General features: G+C 43.8%; 2 protein-coding genes across 2 annotated transcripts; both read left to right on the forward strand.

Moving 5' to 3' along the window:
• The first annotated feature begins 6,520 nt into the window (after nucleotides 1–6,520).
• LOC6535432 (homeobox protein Hmx) lies at nucleotides 6,521–15,636 on the forward strand. The gene is made up of 3 exons (XM_002096045.4): nucleotides 6,521–7,787; nucleotides 13,220–13,329; nucleotides 14,801–15,636. Exons 1-3 carry the CDS (start codon nucleotides 6,961–6,963, stop codon nucleotides 15,634–15,636), a joined length of 1,773 nt encoding a protein of 590 aa, XP_002096081.3. The 5' UTR covers nucleotides 6,521–6,960.
• Nucleotides 15,637–15,663: 27 nt separating this feature from the next.
• On the forward strand, nucleotides 15,664–16,744 carry LOC120321844. The gene has a single exon (XM_039375842.2). It carries the CDS (start codon nucleotides 15,664–15,666, stop codon nucleotides 15,994–15,996), a length of 333 nt encoding a protein of 110 aa, XP_039231776.1. The 3' UTR covers nucleotides 15,997–16,744.
• Nucleotides 16,745–21,785: the final 5,041 nt, after the last annotated feature.

A 21,785-nucleotide genomic window follows, 5' to 3' on the forward strand; every position in this document is an offset into this window, starting at 1 on the left:
CTAGGTGAGTAACGGGTATCAGATAGTCGGGGAACTCAACTATAGCGTTCTCTCTTGTTTTTAAAAAATATTGTTGCATGATTGTCATTAAAATAAACGATTTTGAATCATTTGTTTTTTGAAGTCTTCTAGTATTCGTTTTCACTGGTAAATTTTATGCGTCTGTTTGGTATCTATAAATTTGTTTAGTTAAGTTATTTTATCTTCCAATGTGTAGATATTTTAGGGCATTGAGCTTATTACCGGTTAGTAAAGATATATGTCAATTATTTAAAAAAAAAGATTATCAAACTAATGTAGCTGTACATAATTAATAAAGAATGGTCCAAAATAATATACGCTATAAGTCTTTCCAATTGAACCTGTATTTCGGTATTAAATTAGTTTACATCCGCGATTGAACCGAAAGTTCAGCTGGATTCCTTGGGGGAACTAGATTTCGCCTGAAATTGAATTCTAGTTTAGTGGTCTCTTGCCTATCAGCTGTATTATTATAAGCCTGCTTGACTAGATAGATCAATGGGCTGGAAAGCTGGTAACCAGCTTTTTGGCTTCGAGAGTGGCATTGTGGCAATAACCCGGCACAAATCCAGCCATAATGCATCATCATTAGCCAAGACGGAGCACTGTTTGAACCACCGCCCTTTGTGCCGCGATTGCGATGGCTTTTAACATCGCCCCGAAAATAATTGAATTGTTCTTCGTTATTTATTTTTTTTATTTTGCTTGTCTCTCATTATTGTTCAGCCCACTTTGGCCAACCATACGCGCACAAAGCCACCGACATCACTATCATCCTCGGCCAGCTCCACCAGCCATTGTTTCTGCTTCGAATGAGAGGGTAGCAAGGAGCGGGGTTCGGGGGGGATGTGGATGTGGACTTGGCCATGGAGGTGGCTTTAGATGGGTAGCACTTTTGCGCCATCAAAACTGCGCGTCATAAAATACGCGAATTGCATTTGCCATTTACGATGTGATTCTCGTTTTATCTTTGTTCTTTTTTTGTGTGTGCTGCTGCCGTCTTGTGTTTGCTCTTCTTTGTTGTTTTGCTCCTTGGTTGGGGCTTTGTCTGATGCACTGAGAGAAACTGTGAAAAAATTAGCATTCACATATTGTGGTAGTAGTAAAAATATTACGAATTGTTTCTAAAAAACCTAGTACCTAGTCAGTATCTTGTATTCGTCAAATGCATTTAAATTGTTTTCACAGATATGTTATCAGCTTGCAAGTACTTTTTGAAATACGAATTTAAGTGCTCCTTTCCTTCAGTGCACCAGGACTCCATGCTGATTCCTTTGGGGATTTTGCGCACAAAGCAGTGCGAAATTGAATGTGGGATTTGGCAGAGAGATAGACATCCCCGGCATCCCCTGCGTTGTGGTGCTTTTGCGTGGGGGAGGTAATTTTATTGCACTGCTTTTTATGATGTGGCGACAAATTGATATTTCGCTTTGACCAGCGACCACAGCTGGAGTGAGTGGCAGAGGATTCGCTGTGGTTGTGTGCGGAGTGGGGGCCCGCCTTTGCGGGCCAATTGAGCTGCAAGGCGGAAACCGCAGAGGGGGTGGGGACTGCTTGTTTTAGCCAGGACATGTGGAATCGCACACTCTGGGCGGTCCGCCGCCCGCTGAGTTGGCCGCGTCTTATAAAATAATTAAGACTCAGCCTCCATTTGTCCCTTTTGTCCGTCGGCGGTTTGTCTGCTGTTTGAGTGTCTGTTGTGCGTGCGCATCCTACCGAAATTAAGGACTTTAGCGCGATTTCCAGGTATGTTTGCCGACGCCTTTGTGATGGCCGCCGACACAGGCAGGCTAACGTTAAACGCGAAACTTTTACTTTTCATTCACGATCTGCCCATTCACAGGGTTTGGCATTATTCTGTTTGTTCTTGCGCTGAAATCTACTGTAAGTTAATCGCATTAATCCGCGATCGTCTTTCAAGTGGATCGGGGTCCTCTGCGATCCTTTTGGCGGCAAATTATTCAGTTGGGCAATCAGAAAGGGTGCTGATCGCTAGAAATAGGGGTTCCTCCATTCACAGCGATCACCTACTGTCAGAATCTGATAGGGTGAGCTGTCAAGCCATCTTGTTTTTATGCTAATTTAAGGGGAGTACGTTGCGTATGCGTTATATTTCAAGGGGAGGTGGTCATTTCATACCTTTTCCATAGTTTTCAATAACCCGTTTAGGAAATACTCATATCACGATTTCATTGCACTGTCCTGTTTGATTCCTCAAAATACCTCTGCTGTATTTCGGAAGTACTGCCTTTGTTCTTTTATTGCCCCCCTCACGCTGAACAAATTAAACCAATAATTAAGCTGTCAAATTTACAACGCTGCGCTGGCCACATAGACGTATCAAATTCACGGGCTAAAACCGCTCCTTGGCCATTGATTTCAGGGGATTGAGAATAGAGCCGGCGAAGGGACTCAGTTTACCCGACAATCGTAGCTGGCTCGTTGTATCCTTCCCTCGGCCACTCCAACTGTATCTTCCTCATCCACATACACATCCACATTAATTTTTGGCCCTCACTTCACATCTGTGGGGATGCTAACTGCAAATTCCCCCGCTCCCATCCCTTCGATCCGATTGCTGCTGCAAATTGGTAATTTTATACGGTTGGCGGTGCCTGTGTGCGCTCTGTTCGTCTCTCTCGATGAAGTTTGCTTGATTGTGAATAATACAAAATAATTGTTTAAAATTAAAACGTAAATGCTTTCAGCCATTGTGGACCGCACTTGCCGGTTTAATTAGTAATTTGAGGCAGAGCCAGCGGGAAATTTTGTAATACATTTTCATTTTATGTGGTACTTAGTTTCATATTAACTGGATAGCTAATAAAATAAATTGAGAACATTATTATAAACTGATTCTAGCATTTTCCGTAGCCAAAAATAAAGTAATTGAAGGAGTTAAATGCTTTTATGACAAGCTATTTGATATTGTTGGCAATACATTTATAAATAAGTATTGCGCTGGTTTTTTGACGAGTACATTTATTTTGTTAAGCCGACAAATTTAATGTGAATTCCTATATTTATATTTATATTACATTCCTATATTTATACTCTCCAGAAAGGCACTCAATCTGCAGGGCCAAAAAGGATATATAGAATGGGAGGAGGAAGTGGGAAGTTTGGTGGCAAACATAAGTAACGCACAAGAAATCGGAACATAAGCGGAAACGAAAACTGAAACTGTTCAACTGTTGAAATCATAAAATATTAGCTTTTGCTATACAATTTATTTAAATCAAAGTCTAAAGCGTTATTTACGAGCACTGTGGGGTTGGATGGGTTGCTTTTCAGCGCGAATCGGGAGTGCGAGAGTGGATCTAGTGGGTGGGTTAGTTTTGCGGGTTTGCGTGTGGTTCTTTATACATTCATTCCCGCCATTGTTTGCATTCTGAAAGAAGACAAAAGCCAAGCCCCCAAAAGCGAAGGAAAGCGCGTCACACAAATTTGGCTGACTAATAGCCGCAAATAGCCGAAACGATGATAATGATGTGGTGGGTGGTCAGGTCTGGTCAGCCCATCTTTGCTATGCCATGATACGAACATATATATGCCGGGAACTACAACTCCATTTGCTTTTAACCATTCCATTTCACGTTCTGCACGTTTATTGTTTTGCCATGCTTTCTGCCTATTATACAAAATGCAGCAACAGACAGATGGACGGACGGACAAAAGCCTTCTTCATTTGCCTAATGTGTTTGTGTGTGAGTTGGGAAATAGAAATTCGGAAAATTCCGAATTTGAAATGGAGTGTGTCTCGGAAATTTAGCAGGAATAATGTTAGTTTTTGTTCGACTACCTTCAATTGCCAAATTAATTGCAGTTAAGTCGAGCAAGCTAAGCCCAGCTTGCTTTCCCTCTCTTTCACTGTCCCTATTCCCCACTCTTTCTCGTTTCAAACTTAGCTGAGTGTCTGTCTGTGTCTGTGCCTGTGTGTGTGTGTGCATCCTAAAGTGGAGTCAATGAAAATTGCAACTCCCACTTTGCTCGTACGTCAATTAGACCTCCTTCTCCTTTCACTCACACACACAGACACACACAGGAAGTATGTGGCAGAGTCTCCTGTGTTTCTCCTTCTCTTTATCTCTCTTTCTCTCGGTCCACCCATCTCTTTCCATTGCAGCTTTAGCTCTTTTATTGCAGTGCAATTTGTTGTAGAAATCGTTTTGTCCGACAGTTGAACAGTTTGTTATTTCTTTTAAATGTTCCCAAGCAAAGGAGCTTTTCCGAATTTTTGTAGCTTTCCTTGGCCAGCGGTCAGGCATTGAGATTAATGGGAGTTTGCTGCACAGGCAAAAGGACTTCCTACGAGAGTTTCCTATTTGAGTTCTGTAGATACCTTTTACATATATAATTTGTTGTTGATGTGCAATAATTCTATTTTTCATTTATATCTAATATCCCAAGTGTCACTTTATTTTTCTACAAATTCTATGTAATGTACAACAGACTAAAAAAAAATAAAAAAAATTCTTATGTAAGCTTTAAAATCCTTTAAAATATATAACTTTATTTTTCAGTGTAGTGTTTAAGTTAACTTCTTTGACGGCATTTCCCATTTCCCCAAATGAGTGCAATCAAATCCGAGTTGAAATTTCTCGACAACAGAGCGAAACACAAATGAAATCATCTGGAGGTGCTGAGTGAACGCAATTTCCATTTGCGAATTGAGATTGAAATGGAAATGGGCCAGCGCCTAAGTGTCACTATTTCTGAAACCGTCGAGGTGGTTGGAATTCTTCCAATTCCCCACTCCATTATTCCCCCCAAAAGCCCCAACCTCCCTTGGACTTTTTTTATTATACCGTCTTACACGAAAACGAATCAAAAACAAGCAATGCACAGAGGGAAATTACGGAAAATTGTGTTACGGACGCAGGTGATGGCTCCGCCAACACACCCACACCCACACACACATGCACAGCTCCTCCAAGGGAGAATGCGGGTGGTGGGTGGCAAATGGGGGTGCTGGGCAGAGGGTGGTGCCTTGCCCTCAGCACGTGGAGACGCACTTTGGTAAAAGCAATCTTCTAAACAGGATAAATGTAATTGCGCATGAATTTCTACGCATATTTCGGCGTCGCTGTCTGAGCTGCAAATGTTTGTTACCCATTTGTTGGGTTGTGTTTTTTATGCTCGTTTTCCCCGTCGCTGAAAAGCGTTCTCTGGCGTTTCGAGGTGCTGTCACCCCATTGGCCCTCTGCTGGCCACGCCCCCAAAAAGAGAGTGCTCTCTCCGGTCGCGCCATCTCTCTCTTTCGACGGGTAATTGACTCGCATAATGTTTGTTTTGTTTTGAGCAAATCGTTTGCAACACTCTTTGAATGCCTCGTGGTTGTCTCATAAAAAGCGAAAGCATTTAAAAATTCAATTTGCCCTCTCTCTCTCTCTCTCCCTCTCTCTTGCGCTCACCTGCTCTTTTTCTGCACAGTTTGCAGAGCTCCTTCGCAAAAATGGCCGACCATACGCTTTTTGGGGGAGGTTTTCTCTTTGGGGACGAACGCCGTGGAATGGAACACGCTATAAGGTATAAAGCTCTGAGAATTCAAAAAAAAGGAGAAGTGGGAATGTATTTTAGTGCCAAGAAAGGATACTCAAACTTAATCACATGGGAAGATACTTATTTATTTATAACTATTAAAATAAAATAACATTACCACATAAAAATGTTGGAATTTACTGTTTAGGGATACGGCATTTCCATGTATTTTTAATGGATAATGCATCTTGTTTTCGAAAAACGTCGTTAGACAACATTTCGACCACAAGCATAATTCTTACATTTGATATTTTCTACGCTTGATAACACCCACCAAACTCCTTTTACTTTTACCTTTGCATAATTTATAAGCTGGCATCAATATTTTAGGCAATATTTTAGCAATTCAATGAATTCTTCTTCTCACCGAACCCAATTAGCTGGACCTTTCACCGCTCAATCTAACCGCAAAGTTGCAATTGACTGATACATTTTCGGCAACACTTTTCTGGTCGAAAAAGTTTGCATCTGGCTGGCTGGGAAATTTCAATGGCGCCACAGAGCAACACTTGACCCCTGTTAGGTGGCAATTGATTGATTTTATATCGGCATTTCAATAGACACTAGCCGAGCGAAGCGATTCCAGTCGAGTCGAGTGCGCCCCCACTTTAGACGCGTTCCAAATGCCAAGTGTTTCCCATTCGGGGGGAAGAAAACCACCCCACCAGCACCACAGAGAAAAAATAGTAAAAAAGAAAATGCGAAAAGTGTCTGTCGATGCGGTTGCAGTGCAATTGTCGAAATAAACGAAAAGAAATTCCAAACTGCAAATGGAATGGAAAAGAGCGGCCAAAGGAGTGGGCCACCGGGCGGCGAAAGAGAGGGACAGCGAGACCGATAGAGAGAGAGTGGGACACACCCTCCCAGGAGGGGTAGCAAATACGCAAGTGTGTGTGTGAGTGCGGAAAACCATTTAGCGCAAAGACCAAAAGAATTTGCAGGGCTGCCAGCCAACCACCTCAGTCTCAGTTTCAGTGCCACGCTCTCCGGACACAAGACCGGGGGTTAAAAATCGAGAGACTGAAACAATAAAAACACTAAACGATCGCTTTGCCACACACACACACACAGAGACACACACAAACACTCGCATACATACAGAGACAGAAAGGACGAAGGACTCAGAACTCAGGACTCAGGACTTGTGCGTCTGTTAACAGCCGCATTTAAATTCAAATGCGAAACGTTGATCAAACGGTGCAGACGTGTTTCTCCCAACGGTAGCGCTCGGCGTTTTCCCTTAACGAGTTTTTCGTGCCACGAGTAAAGTGTATAAGTTCGGAAAACTTTCTATTTTACCAACAAATATATAAAAGAGAAAAACACACACAAGTGCAAGTTAAGAACAAAAGTGCTTAAATAATCATTTGAACTGCAAAACTAAGCAAAGCCAAAGCCATGTCTTCCTCCGAGGCCGAAGTTGACATCAGTGTGGTCTCCAGTCCGGAGCCGAGTCCTTTGGGCGCCGCCGTTCGCGACAGTCCACTGCTGGCCCGCTCGCCTGCCCGCTCCGCCGACGGCAGTTCGCCCCCAGCCACCCCGACCCATCGCTCCAATACGCCCAACACTGCCGCCGGCACGCCCACAACGTCCGCCTCGGGCGGCAATCACTTCCACCATAGTCCCAGCGGAGGCGCTGTACCGCCGGCGGTGTTGCACCACCATCTGCAGCACCATCTCAGCAGTCTCGGCGGCCACCCGGTGGCGCTCCATCACGCGCTCCACACCTTTGGCCACTTGCATCCCGCCCACGGGGCCACACACCCCGCCCTGCTGCAGCACGCCCTCACGCCCACCAGCCAGCAGCAGCATCAACAGTTGCAGGTGCACCAGCAGCAGCAGTCGCATGTCGAGCGCCTTAGTCCGCCGATGAAGAGTCCGGAGCGGAACGGCGGCGATGAGGTGCAGGCACACAGCCTCAACAACAACAACAGCAAGGCCCTCAATCACAACAACACTTGCGCCTCGGCGGCCGCAGCGGCGGCTGCAGCAGCGGTGGCAGCGGCCAACCTGAGCAACAATAGCAACGACAGCAACGGGAGCAGCGGGGGTGGCGGCGGCAAGGGCACCACCGGCTCCAACGGATTCACCAGCTTCTCCATCTCCAGCATCCTGAGTCGCAGCGAGCCGGCCAAGAAGAACGGTGCCGCCGGACTCATCACTCCGATCCCGCAGCTGCCACAGCCAGGAGCCGGCGGTCCACAGGATGCAGCCATGCTGTCCAGGTAATCAAAATACTCCTTTGCTTTTGGGAAGAGTAATTGTGCTCTAATCAAGACTGAGGGTTACTCCATTTAAAATCAATTTAATATTTCATATTTAAAATCGCCAATTTAGTTGTGTCTAAAATTCTTTACATAATCAACCAAAATGTTAATAGCTAAAATTAAACCAAATATTTATTCACCCACCTAACGTTGGTTTTCCAACTCAGTTTAACACTTTAATCTGCAAAAACGTAGTCTATCTCTCGTATAACTAATAACATAACATAACACATAACTTGTGGCCATTTTAAGCTATTCCGCCAACATTTTGGTCTACAAAAAATTTGAAATTTCCAAGTTCCAAATTTTTTTTACGGAAAATATAACTTTATAAGAACCTTGTTGATAATTTTACACAAACTTTAATCCCATAAGCATTCAAATGTAATAAACATCAAATTTCATGGCATTTTGATGCTCGAGGCTCTCCTATTACCATCCTTTTTTGTAACAATAAAATTTTTGCTCAGTGTAGGCGACCTAGATTAGGACGTTCGCCGGCGAACTGAAACCAAAAAGTCAAGCCTTCCCTCAATGAGTGAAGCCCAAAGAGGCTGCCATTCCACTTGTTCGCCCTCGGGTTTGGCCAATTTTGTATAATCGTCCTAGGGGAAGACGAGGCAAGGTGACACAAATCTCTTCGCAGGAAGTGCACAAAAAGGAGAAATGGGACGGAGATAGACTCAGTAGCCGGGAGATGGTCGATAAGACCGAAAATTGTTGGGCAAACGTTACACGAGACATTAAGTGGGTGAAGATGCAAATGGCTAAAGTACCAAACCATTGTGCTTAGAAGGATCTAACAATTGCAGACTCCAGATGCCAGACAGATTAGGCAAATCAAATGGAACAGTTTTCAGTTGCACTGGGCACTAGCTGACCTCGAGTGTATGCAGAAAAAGGCCCAAATCGTCGGGCTGAACCATTTTTGCCCTGCAATTTAGCCAGGCATCGAGTTACATAACATTTGTCAGATGAAATTTAATGCACCGCTTCGGGAGTGAATGTAACCGACTGTCCGGCTGATTGACGGACTGACAATGCTTCAGTATCGTATGCAAAACGTGGTTCTTTTGAATGAATGAACCCTCAGTCCCTCCAAACTGACTTATAAAAACTGGTACGTTTTTACAGCTGTTTGTTGTGCGAATGCAACTTATTGATACACGATATGCACTGGAAAATAAATAAGACTGTGGTAATATTATCAGAATTGTATAGCGAAAGTTTATTGGTAAAAATATATAGTGGATTACATAGGTTAGTCTGGCTAAGTCTGTATAGAAGACAGAGGATGCATATAAAGATGATAAATTATTAAAGTATTTGCTCGTTTCTTTTGGCACACATTTCATCGAATCAATTAGATTTGTCTCAGTGCACATGCGTTTTTTATTAATTTTATTCATATCATAAGCGCTGGCATATTAACCCCACTTAGCCGGCTTTTCAAGTGAGCGATCGAATTTCCAGGCAGCTCGATTAACGCATGTGTTGAATTTGAAAACAACCAAGAGAATTTAAAAGTTGCACTTTTGTTTTACGAGAGGGGACTCCCCCAGACGACTTAGTGCCCCGGACTTTTTTAATAATGATCATTTTCATTTCATTTACGCGTGCCCGCGTCACTGATCGCCTCGATAAGAGAAGTCGGGATGGTCAGGTTCTGCGGCCGAGGGTCGCTACTGTCCCAGTCCACTGGACTGTGGCCCGTGCGTGGTTACCCCAATTAAGGACTTCGTCCTGGACGAAGTGTCGCCTCCTGCTGCTTGGCGCTTGACCAGCTGACGTGTGGCTGCCTATGTGACTGGCTTATCAGTTGATCATCAGCCGGAATGATTAATGCCGGGGGATATACTCATAATACGAGTATGAGCAGCAATTTTGCTGAGTGATCGTTTAATAGTTTGAGTCGACTTTCTCCCCGAGCCCGGCTTATTTTGACAGTTGCGCTTACGTTTTTAATTAGTTGCTGGGCTTTCTCTGCAGTCTGTACTTAATTACGACGATTCAGTCGGACGCGGGGATTCGAAAAAGTTGCAGAGGCAAAAAGCAGGAAAAACCATTCACGAGGTGTAACCCGATATGCTTGTGAGTGGATTGGAAACAATGGGCAACGGCAAACGGAAAGGGTGATCCTGCATTGTCCTTTTCTCCCAGGATGACGCAAAAAGCAGACGATGACATTATAATTACATACACACAGTGAGGTATATATGGAGTAATTACAATCCAATTGCAATCGCATTCGCAATTGAGGTCCTAACCAATCCCATAATATATCTTTTCATCTGCAACTGATTTTCGGCGCTGAGGGGATTAGTGTTTAGTGGTGAAATGCCTTTGATTCCTTATCGCGATGGTGCGGTTGGAATTTTTATGGTCGCAATTTAATCAAAACATAGTCCGCAGACCATCAGATGCATCCAATCTGAGTCTGCGGCTTGACTTTCCCCCTCCGCTCTGATTCGCCGGTCACGTGTCATTTGGCGGGGCTTCCCATGGTGGCAAATCGTCAAAAGATGAAATAAAAGCGAAAAACTAATATAATGCTCTTCACAAATGTCACCATTTTCGGTTACTTTGTTAAGCAGTCTCGGATCAGTGGGATGTATGCTAAGCCGCTCCCCAGGCACTAGACTACTGCTAATAATCCCGTTTAATGACAAAAGCAAAGTTCGCTGTCCATTCGAGAGTTTAATATCTTGCCTACTTTTGCGGCCAGGTCGAGAATCCCTCGAAAACCCCTCGAAAACCGCTTGAGAGCCCGCACCGTTAAGTGTCAACAACGTAGCATAAACTTCTGCTATCGGGAGGGGAGTACGGAATTTGGAAGGGGGAGATCCCGCACGGGATGGACCAATTAGCGTGTGCAAATCTTTCATGCATGAGCGATTCCTAAGCGGTTTTAGGGCTCACAGATCGGTTGGCCGCGCATTTACATAAATAGATTTATTTAAATCAGTTCCGCTAATTCGGCAATCGCATGAAAAGTGCGGGTAATAACATTTGAATTGCTTAATACTCGAGTCATTGCTGCTTAACTTAACCCCAGCCACTCGGTTCACATCACTTTGAACTTTGCTTGGATCTCGACACAAAGAAAGCCCCACAGATAGCTCGGGGACATCAAAGCAGAAACTCATAGCCAACCAGAAACCGATGTACGACGCCATGTTAAACAACTCAATTGCACAGCTCATTCTGTGGCAAGGACAAAGGGATCCCAAGACGCGGAATTATGATGAGTGAGATGGGGCCGAAAGGAGCCCAAAGCGAGAAACGCAAACAATTCATTAAAAGCTAAATAACAAATGCATCCACCCCCGAATTTCACCCGAATTCCCCCACATTTGACAGCCCGGGGCTGATTGGAGGTCTACGAGGGTCCAAAATAGAGCAGGAGTGACCCGGACCACCGCACTCACTTTCAGAACATGGCCGTCCGCTTCCGCCGCAGCATGACACCAATGCAAATGGTCGTGGTCGTCGAAATGAATACCCAGCTGTCCGCGGTTTGCCGTGGGCGAATTTATTCAGTACTTATTTCATTACCCGCTCGTCGAGCTCTTGATTTGGGTAATTAGTCGAGCAAATAGCTACAAGCTTTTGTTTTGATTCTTCATGGCGACCGACATCGCGCAAATTAGCCCCAGTAATTGAGGTAATTTCGTTTGTCCTTTTTTTGTGTCTTTGGGTTTTCTTGTCCGAGAAAATGGGATAAGAATAGGGCATTCCCTAGATTACCGTGTACTATAATATTAACAACCGATTTTAGAAAAGTCCAGCATCCTAATGCTGAAACAATTCTCTTCATACAACCTGATAATTTCCCATTCATCTTTGCATCAATTATTTTAATGTTTAGCATGTTACTTTTAAAATCGCAGATTTTAAGCCCAATTAGGTGTGTTTTCTGTACTGCACTTAGTATATATCATCTTATACATATTGGCCTCTGGTTTTTGGTTGTACTTAAACCAGATTTTTCCCGACGTGCTCGTAACTTGAGAGGACTTCCTCCTATTTTCGCTTTCTGCCTCTGTTTGGGGTCTGGCTTCTGGGTGGGTCGAAGCTAGCCGAAAGCCAAAGCGGCTTTCTCTCAATTGCCGCTGTAAACATGAAGCCCATTAGAAGTGATTTGAGCTGGCGACTTGGGGAAGCCCCTGAAGGGTTCTCCTCATAATTCCGGGCTAAAAGTAAACTTAATTGAAAATCATTACTGCTGCCTGGCAAGTGAAAATGGAAGTGGGCATCACTGCAAAAAGAGCGACTGTGGCTATCGCCCACCTGGCTATTGATTTCCACACCTGATGCACCCTTGGCCGCAGCGAAAGAGGTCAACTGAATGTTAATGTCACACACTCACAAACACAAACACATTCTGCTTTTTCTGTCTGAGGTGGGTTGCAGTTGCACCCTCGAAAAAAGAAATCACAGTCCGAGCACGGGTCACCTGCCCAAAGGGTCAAAGTTTGTGGGGGGAAAGCTTAGTCCAACCGCCCGGTAAAAGCGAAATGCGAAAGAAAAACGAGCTCAAGGGGTAGGCACTATAGAATACCATACCATGCGCCTCACCATATGCTGCAAATTGGCATTTTAGAACGGTGAGAATGCATTTCGTGCGGCTTACATTTACACCAAAGTTCAGTGAGTGCGTGGGAAGTTTAAGAGTCCGTAAATAAAATCAATCAATCACAATCGGTGTACATGAGCAACTTTGGCCAATTCCATTCGCCCTGATTTCACCAGTCGCAAAAGAGAGCTGGAAAATCCCACCCGCATAACGCTACCAAATGCGAATATAGAACACATTATAAGGAAAAGTGTTTCGTCTTGGCAGCATAAATAAATAAAATGTATTTATAAAGATGCTTTTAAGCCAGTAAGTTAAGAAGGTTACATACACAGCTGCACAGAGAGAAAACACAAGTGCATGTGGCTCGTTAAAAATGTGTAAATAGGAAAGTATACAAATCTAAAGAACATACTTAATATATACATTTACAGAAAATACATTTAAGAATCTTCTGAAATGTAAGGTATATATTTTTGCAGTGTGTATCCATATATATACACCACGGGCAGGGTTGAGTGGGCCAAATTCCTAACAGCTGTTGTCAGTTATGGGGTTGTTAAGGGTCGCCAGCCTCCTTGATTTTACCTCGCTTTCCCTTCGGCAAACTTTGATGCTTCAACTTTCTTAGGCTGAACGAACAACTTTTGGCCGTCGGCTAAATTGGTAAATGGTAACTGGTAAATGCCTAATGGCCTTTTAAGTTCGCCCCGCATTACGGAAGGGGCCTTTTCACGTCTTGATTTTTGGGCAATCATCAGAATGCATAATTGATGGCGTTATTAACCAATTTTTTCGCTTCTCCTCCTTGCAGATTGGGTTTCATTTCGCAGTGGGGAGCGTTGGCCGGTCGCTACGCAGCCCTGTGTCCGCCCGGATGGCCCTGGGCCCCCCAGCGACTGCCCTTCCACAGTCCCACTCATGGTAAGTTGATTAAAATCGGCCAGCGGAGTTACCGCCTTTTCCCATCGCAAATTAAGACAACTGAATCGAACAGAACAGAACCAACTGCACGGGGCAAATGCCACAGCGGCTTAGCACCCGGTGCATCCGCCTTCTTATTTCGCCAGGAATGTGATGTGTCAGGCATTCCTCGCAGTACACTTTAAAACGAAATTGGGGCATTTTATGGGTTTTTCCAGAGAGAGTTAGCAAGAAATGCAATACAATTATTTTTTTTATTTATTTTGCTATTATTTTATATACAGATGAACCAATTTAGTTCTTGATACCCCTAGGTATTTCCCAGAATATTAGCTCGCTTTAAAGAGATTTCTGTGAGTGCTGTGGAATGCCGATGCATTCGACTTAAAGTTAAGTTGTTTAGTTTCGCTGGCAGCGCCTAATGCCTCAAAGAATTTCGCCCAGAAGCAGACTATGCAAATGTCGTAAGCTCACCCACACACGAAATGGCTTGACATGGAAGCCAAGCGAGACGACTGCCTTAATCGTCACTTGCAATTAATTGCAATTTGTAATCGAGTATCGAGTTACGGACAAAGCGTTTGACATGTTTCGCAGCAAACTCCAGAGCAGCAGAGTGTAATTGCAACTGCAACTGAAAGTGCAACTGCAACTTCAGTGGCAATTTCAGTGGTAACATCAGCGAGCGCTGCTTAAGCACATTTAATTGGCCCCTTTGGCATTAAGAGTCGTTGCAATTGCATTTGTTCATGTAAATTGGCCTTAAGTTCATCACCTTGTGCGGCCACTCCGACGAACCATCCATCCATCCATACAGCTATCAGCTATCCGACTTTCCTCATGGCTAGTTGAGTTTTCCGGGCTAAACTTGGCTGGCGGCGTGCTATTAAGAGATTTAATTTTTTCTTCTGCTCGAAATCCATTCAAGGCAAATTACGGCAATTTAAACTTTTCAAATGAGATCAAAACTAAAAGCTTCGATAAAAAGAAAATCGGCCAAGCTGACTGACAGCCATTTTAAATGGTAATTTAATGCGCAGACAGAGCAGGGATTGCTATGCTATGCTATATTATACCACCATCAGTTCGAGCATAGGTATACCATATATACACACATTCATATAGATATAATTGCACATACATATACATATATCTTGGCGTCTGCGCTTTAGGAACCCACAGCAATCACGAATGACACAAGAAATAAAAACGCTGGGGCGACAAGTGTGAGGTTAAGTGTTGCAGCTTAAATCTCTGCACACAGATACACAGATACGTTATCTTGGAGTAGCAGCAACCCTTAGGAGGAACCACCCCAAAACCACCCGACACGCCACCACCCACTGCGACTGACAAATCAACTAACACAATTTGAGCCGCTCTCCGCCACGCTCGCTCTCTTCTAACGCTCTTCCTCTCACGCTTCTTACTCACACTTTCTCTCGCTCTCTCTCTCTCTCTATACTTGCAGACAGCTCCTCGACGAACACGACCGAGAATCCGCCATCGCCCACTTCCATGAGCCCGAACAACAACAATAACACATGCAACACCACTGCTAGTTCGAACCAGGCCAGCAAGTCGCCCTCGCACCACCCACTCCACCCCCTGTACCACCCACTCGGCTCGCAACAGCAGCAGCAGCAGCAACAGCATCCACAGCAGCAACAGCATCCACAGCAGCAGCAACAGCAGCAGCATCCTCACCAGCCCACCACGCCCACCAGCAGCAGCAGCAGCGGAGGCGGCAGCAGTCTGGCCCACCATCCACATCCGCATCCGCACCTGACCGGCTCACATGGCGGATACTTGCTGCCCAGCAGCTCCAACGAATCCGACGAGGAGGGCGAGGAGATCATCGAGGAGGATGACGGTACCGATGGACCCTCCGACAGCTCCTCGCCCCATGGCGATGGCAACTCGAAGAGGAAGAAGAAAACCAGGACTGTGTTCTCGCGTGCCCAGGTCTTCCAGCTGGAGTCCACCTTCGATCTGAAGCGCTACCTCAGCTCCTCGGAGCGAGCGGGCCTAGCCGCATCCCTGCGCCTGACCGAGACGCAGGTGAAGATCTGGTTCCAGAACCGCCGCAATAAGTGGAAGCGCCAGCTGGCCGCCGAACTGGAGGCGGCCAATATGGCCAACATGGCGCATGCGGCACAGAGATTGGTGCGGGTGCCGGTGCTCTACCACGATGGCACCACGGCTGGATTTGTGCCGCCGCCACCGCCGCACCACCACCCCATGCAGTACTATGCAGCGGCACGCAACACCAGCCCCCCGCGACCCCCGCTCTCGTCGCTGGTATAGGGAGTGGGGTGCCTGGCGACGGCGCCCATGTCGCTGCTGAAGCCGCCCAATTCCATGGCCCATCCGCAACCACCGCCTCCACCGCCGCTCCACATGCAACAACGCCCCTTCCTGGGCTGCGAGCCGCTGGCGGAGGCGGACTTGGACTCCGACTCGGAGCATGAGCGCAGCCACATGATGGACGACGAGGATGCCGCCATCGATGTGGAGGCGGACGAGGAGCAGGAGTCCGGGTCGCCAGTCCCATCTTCCAAGCCCCCCAAAAGCAGCCTTTGCCTGGAAAGCAAGGAGAGTGCGGGCCAGCACAAGGAGCTCGCTGCTCCGGCTGTGGACAAGTCTGGCGACCAAGAGGCGTACTGAGCACCTTTCAGCCAAGTGGATGCACGGAGATGGAGGCGTTCTGAAGCTTCATATACTTGTATATTTCAGTTTTTACATATTGAAAAGAAGCTGAATATATGTTGAGATATATCGATTGAGGTCATGTAAAGGAAACTTCGTTCCATTGAATTCCATTATTACATACTTATGCATCAGCATTCCAGGATCAAGGAACTACCAGTACCAGGCCAGAAGTCCCTTTTAGATAGTGTTGCTCCACTCCGTGCCGGACCACGCCAATTGGTTTCAAGTTTTTACGATAATTTGTTCCTAAATCCCCTGTAAATACGACAACCCAAGCTCCTTGTACATGTAAATGTCTCTTGCTCAATAAGTTTAGGCTTTAAAAAGTAAACCCCACTCTATGTGTATATATGTACCGATCACAAGCGGATTGTGTGGGGCGCTTGGTTCATCGTATCGTTTTTGTTTTGGCTTTTGAATCTTAAATTGCTGGTCAAGTGTAGGCTAAGTTCGATATGCTAAGCCGATTTGCTCTCCGTTGGGGGATTCGGGAAATAATTGTTAGTCTATTGCTATTCGTAAGTGTCAAGCAATTACCAAATAATTAGTTAAATTATTTATACTTTAAATCGAATGCTAACGTAAACCAAACTTCATCTGAAACCAAACCAAACTCATTAACGTGCACACACATTCGCATGACATGGAATGCGTATAAATATACAAATAACAAGCTATATATAAACATATTAATAAATTATATAAACATATAACGCCTAAATGCATTTTTATTGCTTTAATGCTGACTTTTTTTTGAAAAAAGATGGATATATTAAAAAGCAGACTCGATGGGTATCCTTTAGTTTGCTATCATAGACAGTATCTGAATATGTTGGGTGTATATATAAAATTTTTTTGGAACTAGAAGCTTATACACTCATCTGCTCCCTGTTCTAAACTGATCACAATCCGTTTGTGCAGTCGACCTTTGCGCGCATCTGTACAAATTTATTGTCCTTGCTCAAATCTTGTGCCCAGGACTCGTTCTCGTATCTATGCGATGTGTGGCAATTTGCTGACTGTTGATACAAATGTTTTTTCATGGATTTATCCCACCCACTTTTGCCTGAAAGCGACGGCAAGCGCTTATTTGCGTTTAATTGCCAACTCAAATAAACCCGTATATATACAACATACGGTTCAGACACACTCATGTAGATACTCGTACGTGCGTTTGTAAATCCGGCTACAACAATCCCGGAAAACAGAGGCGAACAGCTTTTGCCACAATTGCTGCAATGCATGTAGGCGCTTTTTGTTTGTTTTTGCTCGCATTGCAGGCGTTTTAAGTTGCCATTTATTGTGCAGTTTGTTGCAATTTAGTCGCGTCGAGCCCCCATTTCCTGGCCCTGTGGGTCCTTTCGGCCGTTTTCAGTTTCCAGTTACCAGATACCAGCTTTCAGCTACCAGCTACCAGTTACCAGTTTCGTTCGCTTTCGCATCGCGTGTTAAATTGCAAAAATAAATTGCGAATTGTGCGCCGCAAATAAATGGCAATAAAAATGCATAAAATGCCTTTTTTCGCTATGCCTAACAAACGGCGGCGGCGAGTTTGAATTACCAAACGCCGCCATAACTATGATTCAGTAGTATTTTGTATATGTAGCACATACAACTATATTGTATCTGTATATCTGGATGCATAATTATAGGCGATTGTGTGGAGTGTTGCATTTCACACGACTGCGCATAAATGGAGGGCGTTAAAATGTTTTTATTGTACGAGTAAATGTACGTATGACTGTTTGATGCGCTTAATTTGCTGCCAATCGTTTGTTTATTGGCTTGTATTTTATCCGGTCGGTAAACCGCTGAAGGCCGTATTTCGGATTTCTCATTTCTGATTTCGGATTTGGCCAGCACTTTAAGGATTGACTATGCTCTGTCATTTTCCAGAATTGTGTAATCAAAGGTTGCGGGCAATCCGAGATCGTATAAAGCTGCTCTCGGGGATTAGGCTTTCCATTTTCGTCCTCAAAATGAATTTCGCCACAATGGGACCATCGTGGCATTGTCCATTTGGCTTTCAGTTAAAAGCCCGAAAAAGGGGTTCTGCCTTGCTATTTCAATTGGGTTTTTTTTTCTCTGTGCAAGCCAACTGAACAAATTAGGCAACCTTTTATTCGGCAAAACTCCTGCCATCGGATGCTACTTGCAAAATTTTTGTATGGATGCAGTCAAGTGCTTGAGCATTTTATTTAAGCGCATGAATGGATTTGGCTTTCCTTGGCTGAATGCGAAATGTGCCCCGAAAAAGGAGTAGAGCGGAGAAAAAATATTTCAATTCATCTCATAAAATGCCTCGAAATTGTAGCGAAATTATAAAAATGGTCTGCCCCCAGACAACAGCACTTTGGTTGGCTGATTTTTGGCTGCTCTCCATGAATGCAGCTTGGCTTTTCCTCCTTTTTCGTCCTTTTTGAACACGTTTGCTCATATGTAAAGTGAATTGTTTGGGCGGATTTGGGAGTGGCTGGCTGGCTGGATTATGAGATCGCTTTTTTGCAGGGTAGTGAAATGAGCATATGTCATGATGGTTAAACCTCTAAGATGGATATCACATCCAGATGTATGAGATCTATTTACTTTGTTTAAAATGGAAAATATATAATTTACAAAATAGTTCTTTCACAGCTTTTAGTATGCACCTAATATTATAATATTTCCTTTAATATTGCTGTCCTATTCCACTTATTTGCTCTTTCTCGACGTAAAACCAAGTGAATTATCTGTCATGACTTATATATCATTATTGCAGGCTAAGTGAAATTCGATTCATTTTATACTTCAGCTTTTTATGGGATTTTTGTAAATTTTATTTTTCGTTCTCATATGTGAAGTGATTTTTTGCAAATAGCAGCCGCCCAAAAACGAGAATGGAGGCCAATTTCGAGGGCGGGTACTGGCGCTTTTGGCAGACGCTTTTTGCCTGCATTAATTTCTTAATTAGCTTGCGAACACAATGTGCTTATATACCATATAGTATGGTCTTTGTGTATATATATTTCACAGTATTTGGGTCCTGGGCGTGGATGTGGATGTTGGAAAGGGTATGGATGTGATTGTGGTGGGGCGCCATTTGCCAAAGCCAAGCGGCCGGGTACTTATTTTAATTGCAGCCTTTTGGGACAAGAAGTGGCGCAAGTTGGCGCAGAGCTTCCACGCTATCCGATTTGGTTCATATATATGTATATATATATATATATATTTAAGTAAGGACATATAGGGATAACAAATATATGAAAGTATATGTTAGAGAAGTATGACTAACATATAAAAATATTTTTATGGATTTGGTTTTAAATTACACGTTTTTAAAAATTAGCTTAAAGTAAAAAAACCGAAGTATAAATATAACCTTTCTATCCTTTAATTCGTAGCCGTCTAATGGCTGTTTCGTGTTCAAATTTTGTTAATATTTCTGGTACTTTAGTATATTCCGTTTATTATTGGATTGTCCGGGAATTGGTAGCACGATGTTGTGACAGCTCCAAGGACTCGCATAAATGGAATTGGCCAATGGGTTTGCCTCGACATGTTTTCTGCCTCACTAGCCATTATGTTTATCTATTTTTGTTGACAGTTCAATTAAGTACAATGGCCACAACAGTTAAATTACGCTTAAAAAAAGGACTCGCACACACAAGGATGTCCTTTTTGTGGCTCGCTTTTTGCCGTTTGCTGCGGAGTGTCAGTTTGGACATTATGCCTGTCGCTCTTTGTATTTTATTATCCATTTAGCACATTTATTTTTATTTCCCATTCGGCGCCTGCTGTTGTGGTTGTTGTCAGTGTCCTCGCATTATCCTTGTTCCCTTGTTCCCTATATCCTGTTCCTGTTTATGTTTCTGTCGTTACGGCCGCTGGTCAGCCCGCAAATGTGGGCAATTTTTGTTCATCGCGAAGTACCTTTTTCATGGACTTTATTTTTTACCAGTTGTGAGTGCGTAGTTTTCGAGGGGGTGACGCAACTTCCCTGCCTCCAATTCCTGTCACCATAATAGGCTCATCAGAGTTGCGTCTTTTTTATTGTAGTGCCGCTTTTATTTGCGATTGAGGTGATTTAATCAACCGACAGTTGTGTAGCTGCGAATGTTTTATGGCCCTAAGTGCCAGGCGGGATACTAAAACTAACAACAGCAGTTGCAAGTTGCCATTACTATGTTTGTACATCAGTGTTTCACGGTTAAATGTCGATCAATATGCAGCAATTCTTCAAACAGAAACTATTTATCAATTCCAATGCTACTAACTAAATTATTAAAATAAAATATTTTAATAATATTAATATCAAGTATTTTATCCTGTATAAATTGAGGAATTATTGAATTGACATTAATTATTAACATTAAATATTAATTTACTAATGGTGTTTTGCTTATTTACAAAACTAATTAATATTTCTGATTGCGAAAATCATCACGTATTTTCTATGCTCGGCTGGCGTATTCCGCCTAAAAGAACGAAGCGATTTCTCGTAGTGCAGCAACCGACAAAATTTCCCAGCACCTCCGGAAAATTCAGCGGTGCAAGATGAGCCTAAGCCGTTTAACTAGTAATTACGGCGCACAGGCACTTACGGCCCTGCGAATGGCATTAGTTTCCAATTGCAGCGCCGCCGAATCGCACTCACAATGGCATAATCAAATTCCATCTCATTACGCGACATATTGTTGTAAATTAATGCAATAACACAAACAATGTCTCGCATGGCGGCGTCCCGGTCTCTCGCTCGGATTTCAACCGACTCCCGGCCAAATCGAGTAGAAAAGTGCAAACGGGGCAAGTCGCTGGCTAATTACGTGCACTTTGCCGCTCGGATTACATACGGCTCCTATCCACGGAGCCACTGCGATCCGCACCGGAAGCGTCCTGTTTTTGTGAGGCGTCAACTGTCACACACTGGCAAACACTCGTTCGCACTCACAGGACATAGCGCTCTCAGCCAAATTCGAATCCAATTGAATAACAATAAAAATTTGTACTCCACTGTTTGGTTATTCGATGCCCCGGCATTGTGAATGCGTTTTGCTGCTGAATGCAGAGTGTACCTACAAATTATGTAGGCCGTGACGATTGCGAGTCCTGCGTTGCGTAACAGGAAGTCAACAATGACGTAGCAGGGGAAAGCGGGAGCGGTAGCTGTGCATCCTGGATACAGAGTGTAAAATGGTTGTAAAACGCTTTTCAAATCTCACCTCCTGACCCGCTGATTTTGCCCCTGCTGTTGTTATTGTCGCCGGATCGACGTGCTATTTAACGCCATTTAGCCTGCGGCCAAATCAGCGCTCAGCAGATACCGCCCCAACCCAATCCACTGCACTGTAAAAAGTGTATGTAAAATGTATATTATAAGGATTTCTTGGAAAACCATATGGACACTTTAGTTGCTTAGTTATTTTATTCGCAAACTATGCAGATCCCACATAAAGCTTACAAAATAGCTAACTACCATATTATATATATGGCATTTATTTCATTTTATTTTATTTTATTTTCTCAATTAAAATAATAGTTTTCAAGATTGAACTTATCGTTTAACAAGCTAACAGCACAAGTTTCGTTTCTATAATTTGTCCATCTCATAAGTTGTTAAGTCCTTAAATCTCTGTTTGGTTCTGCAGCTCCACAGAACACATTTGTTACTACACACCCTTTCTTCATACGCAATCTCTCTTTTGCTGAAACATTTTAATTGCAAAAAATTGAACAAAGTTTTGCGTTGGCTCGTTTGGTCCGCGTGT

The sequence above is a fragment of the Drosophila yakuba genome, chromosome 3R (assembly GCF_016746365.2).
Source record: "Drosophila yakuba strain Tai18E2 chromosome 3R, Prin_Dyak_Tai18E2_2.1, whole genome shotgun sequence".
In the NCBI taxonomy this organism is placed as follows: domain Eukaryota; kingdom Metazoa; phylum Arthropoda; class Insecta; order Diptera; family Drosophilidae; genus Drosophila; species Drosophila yakuba.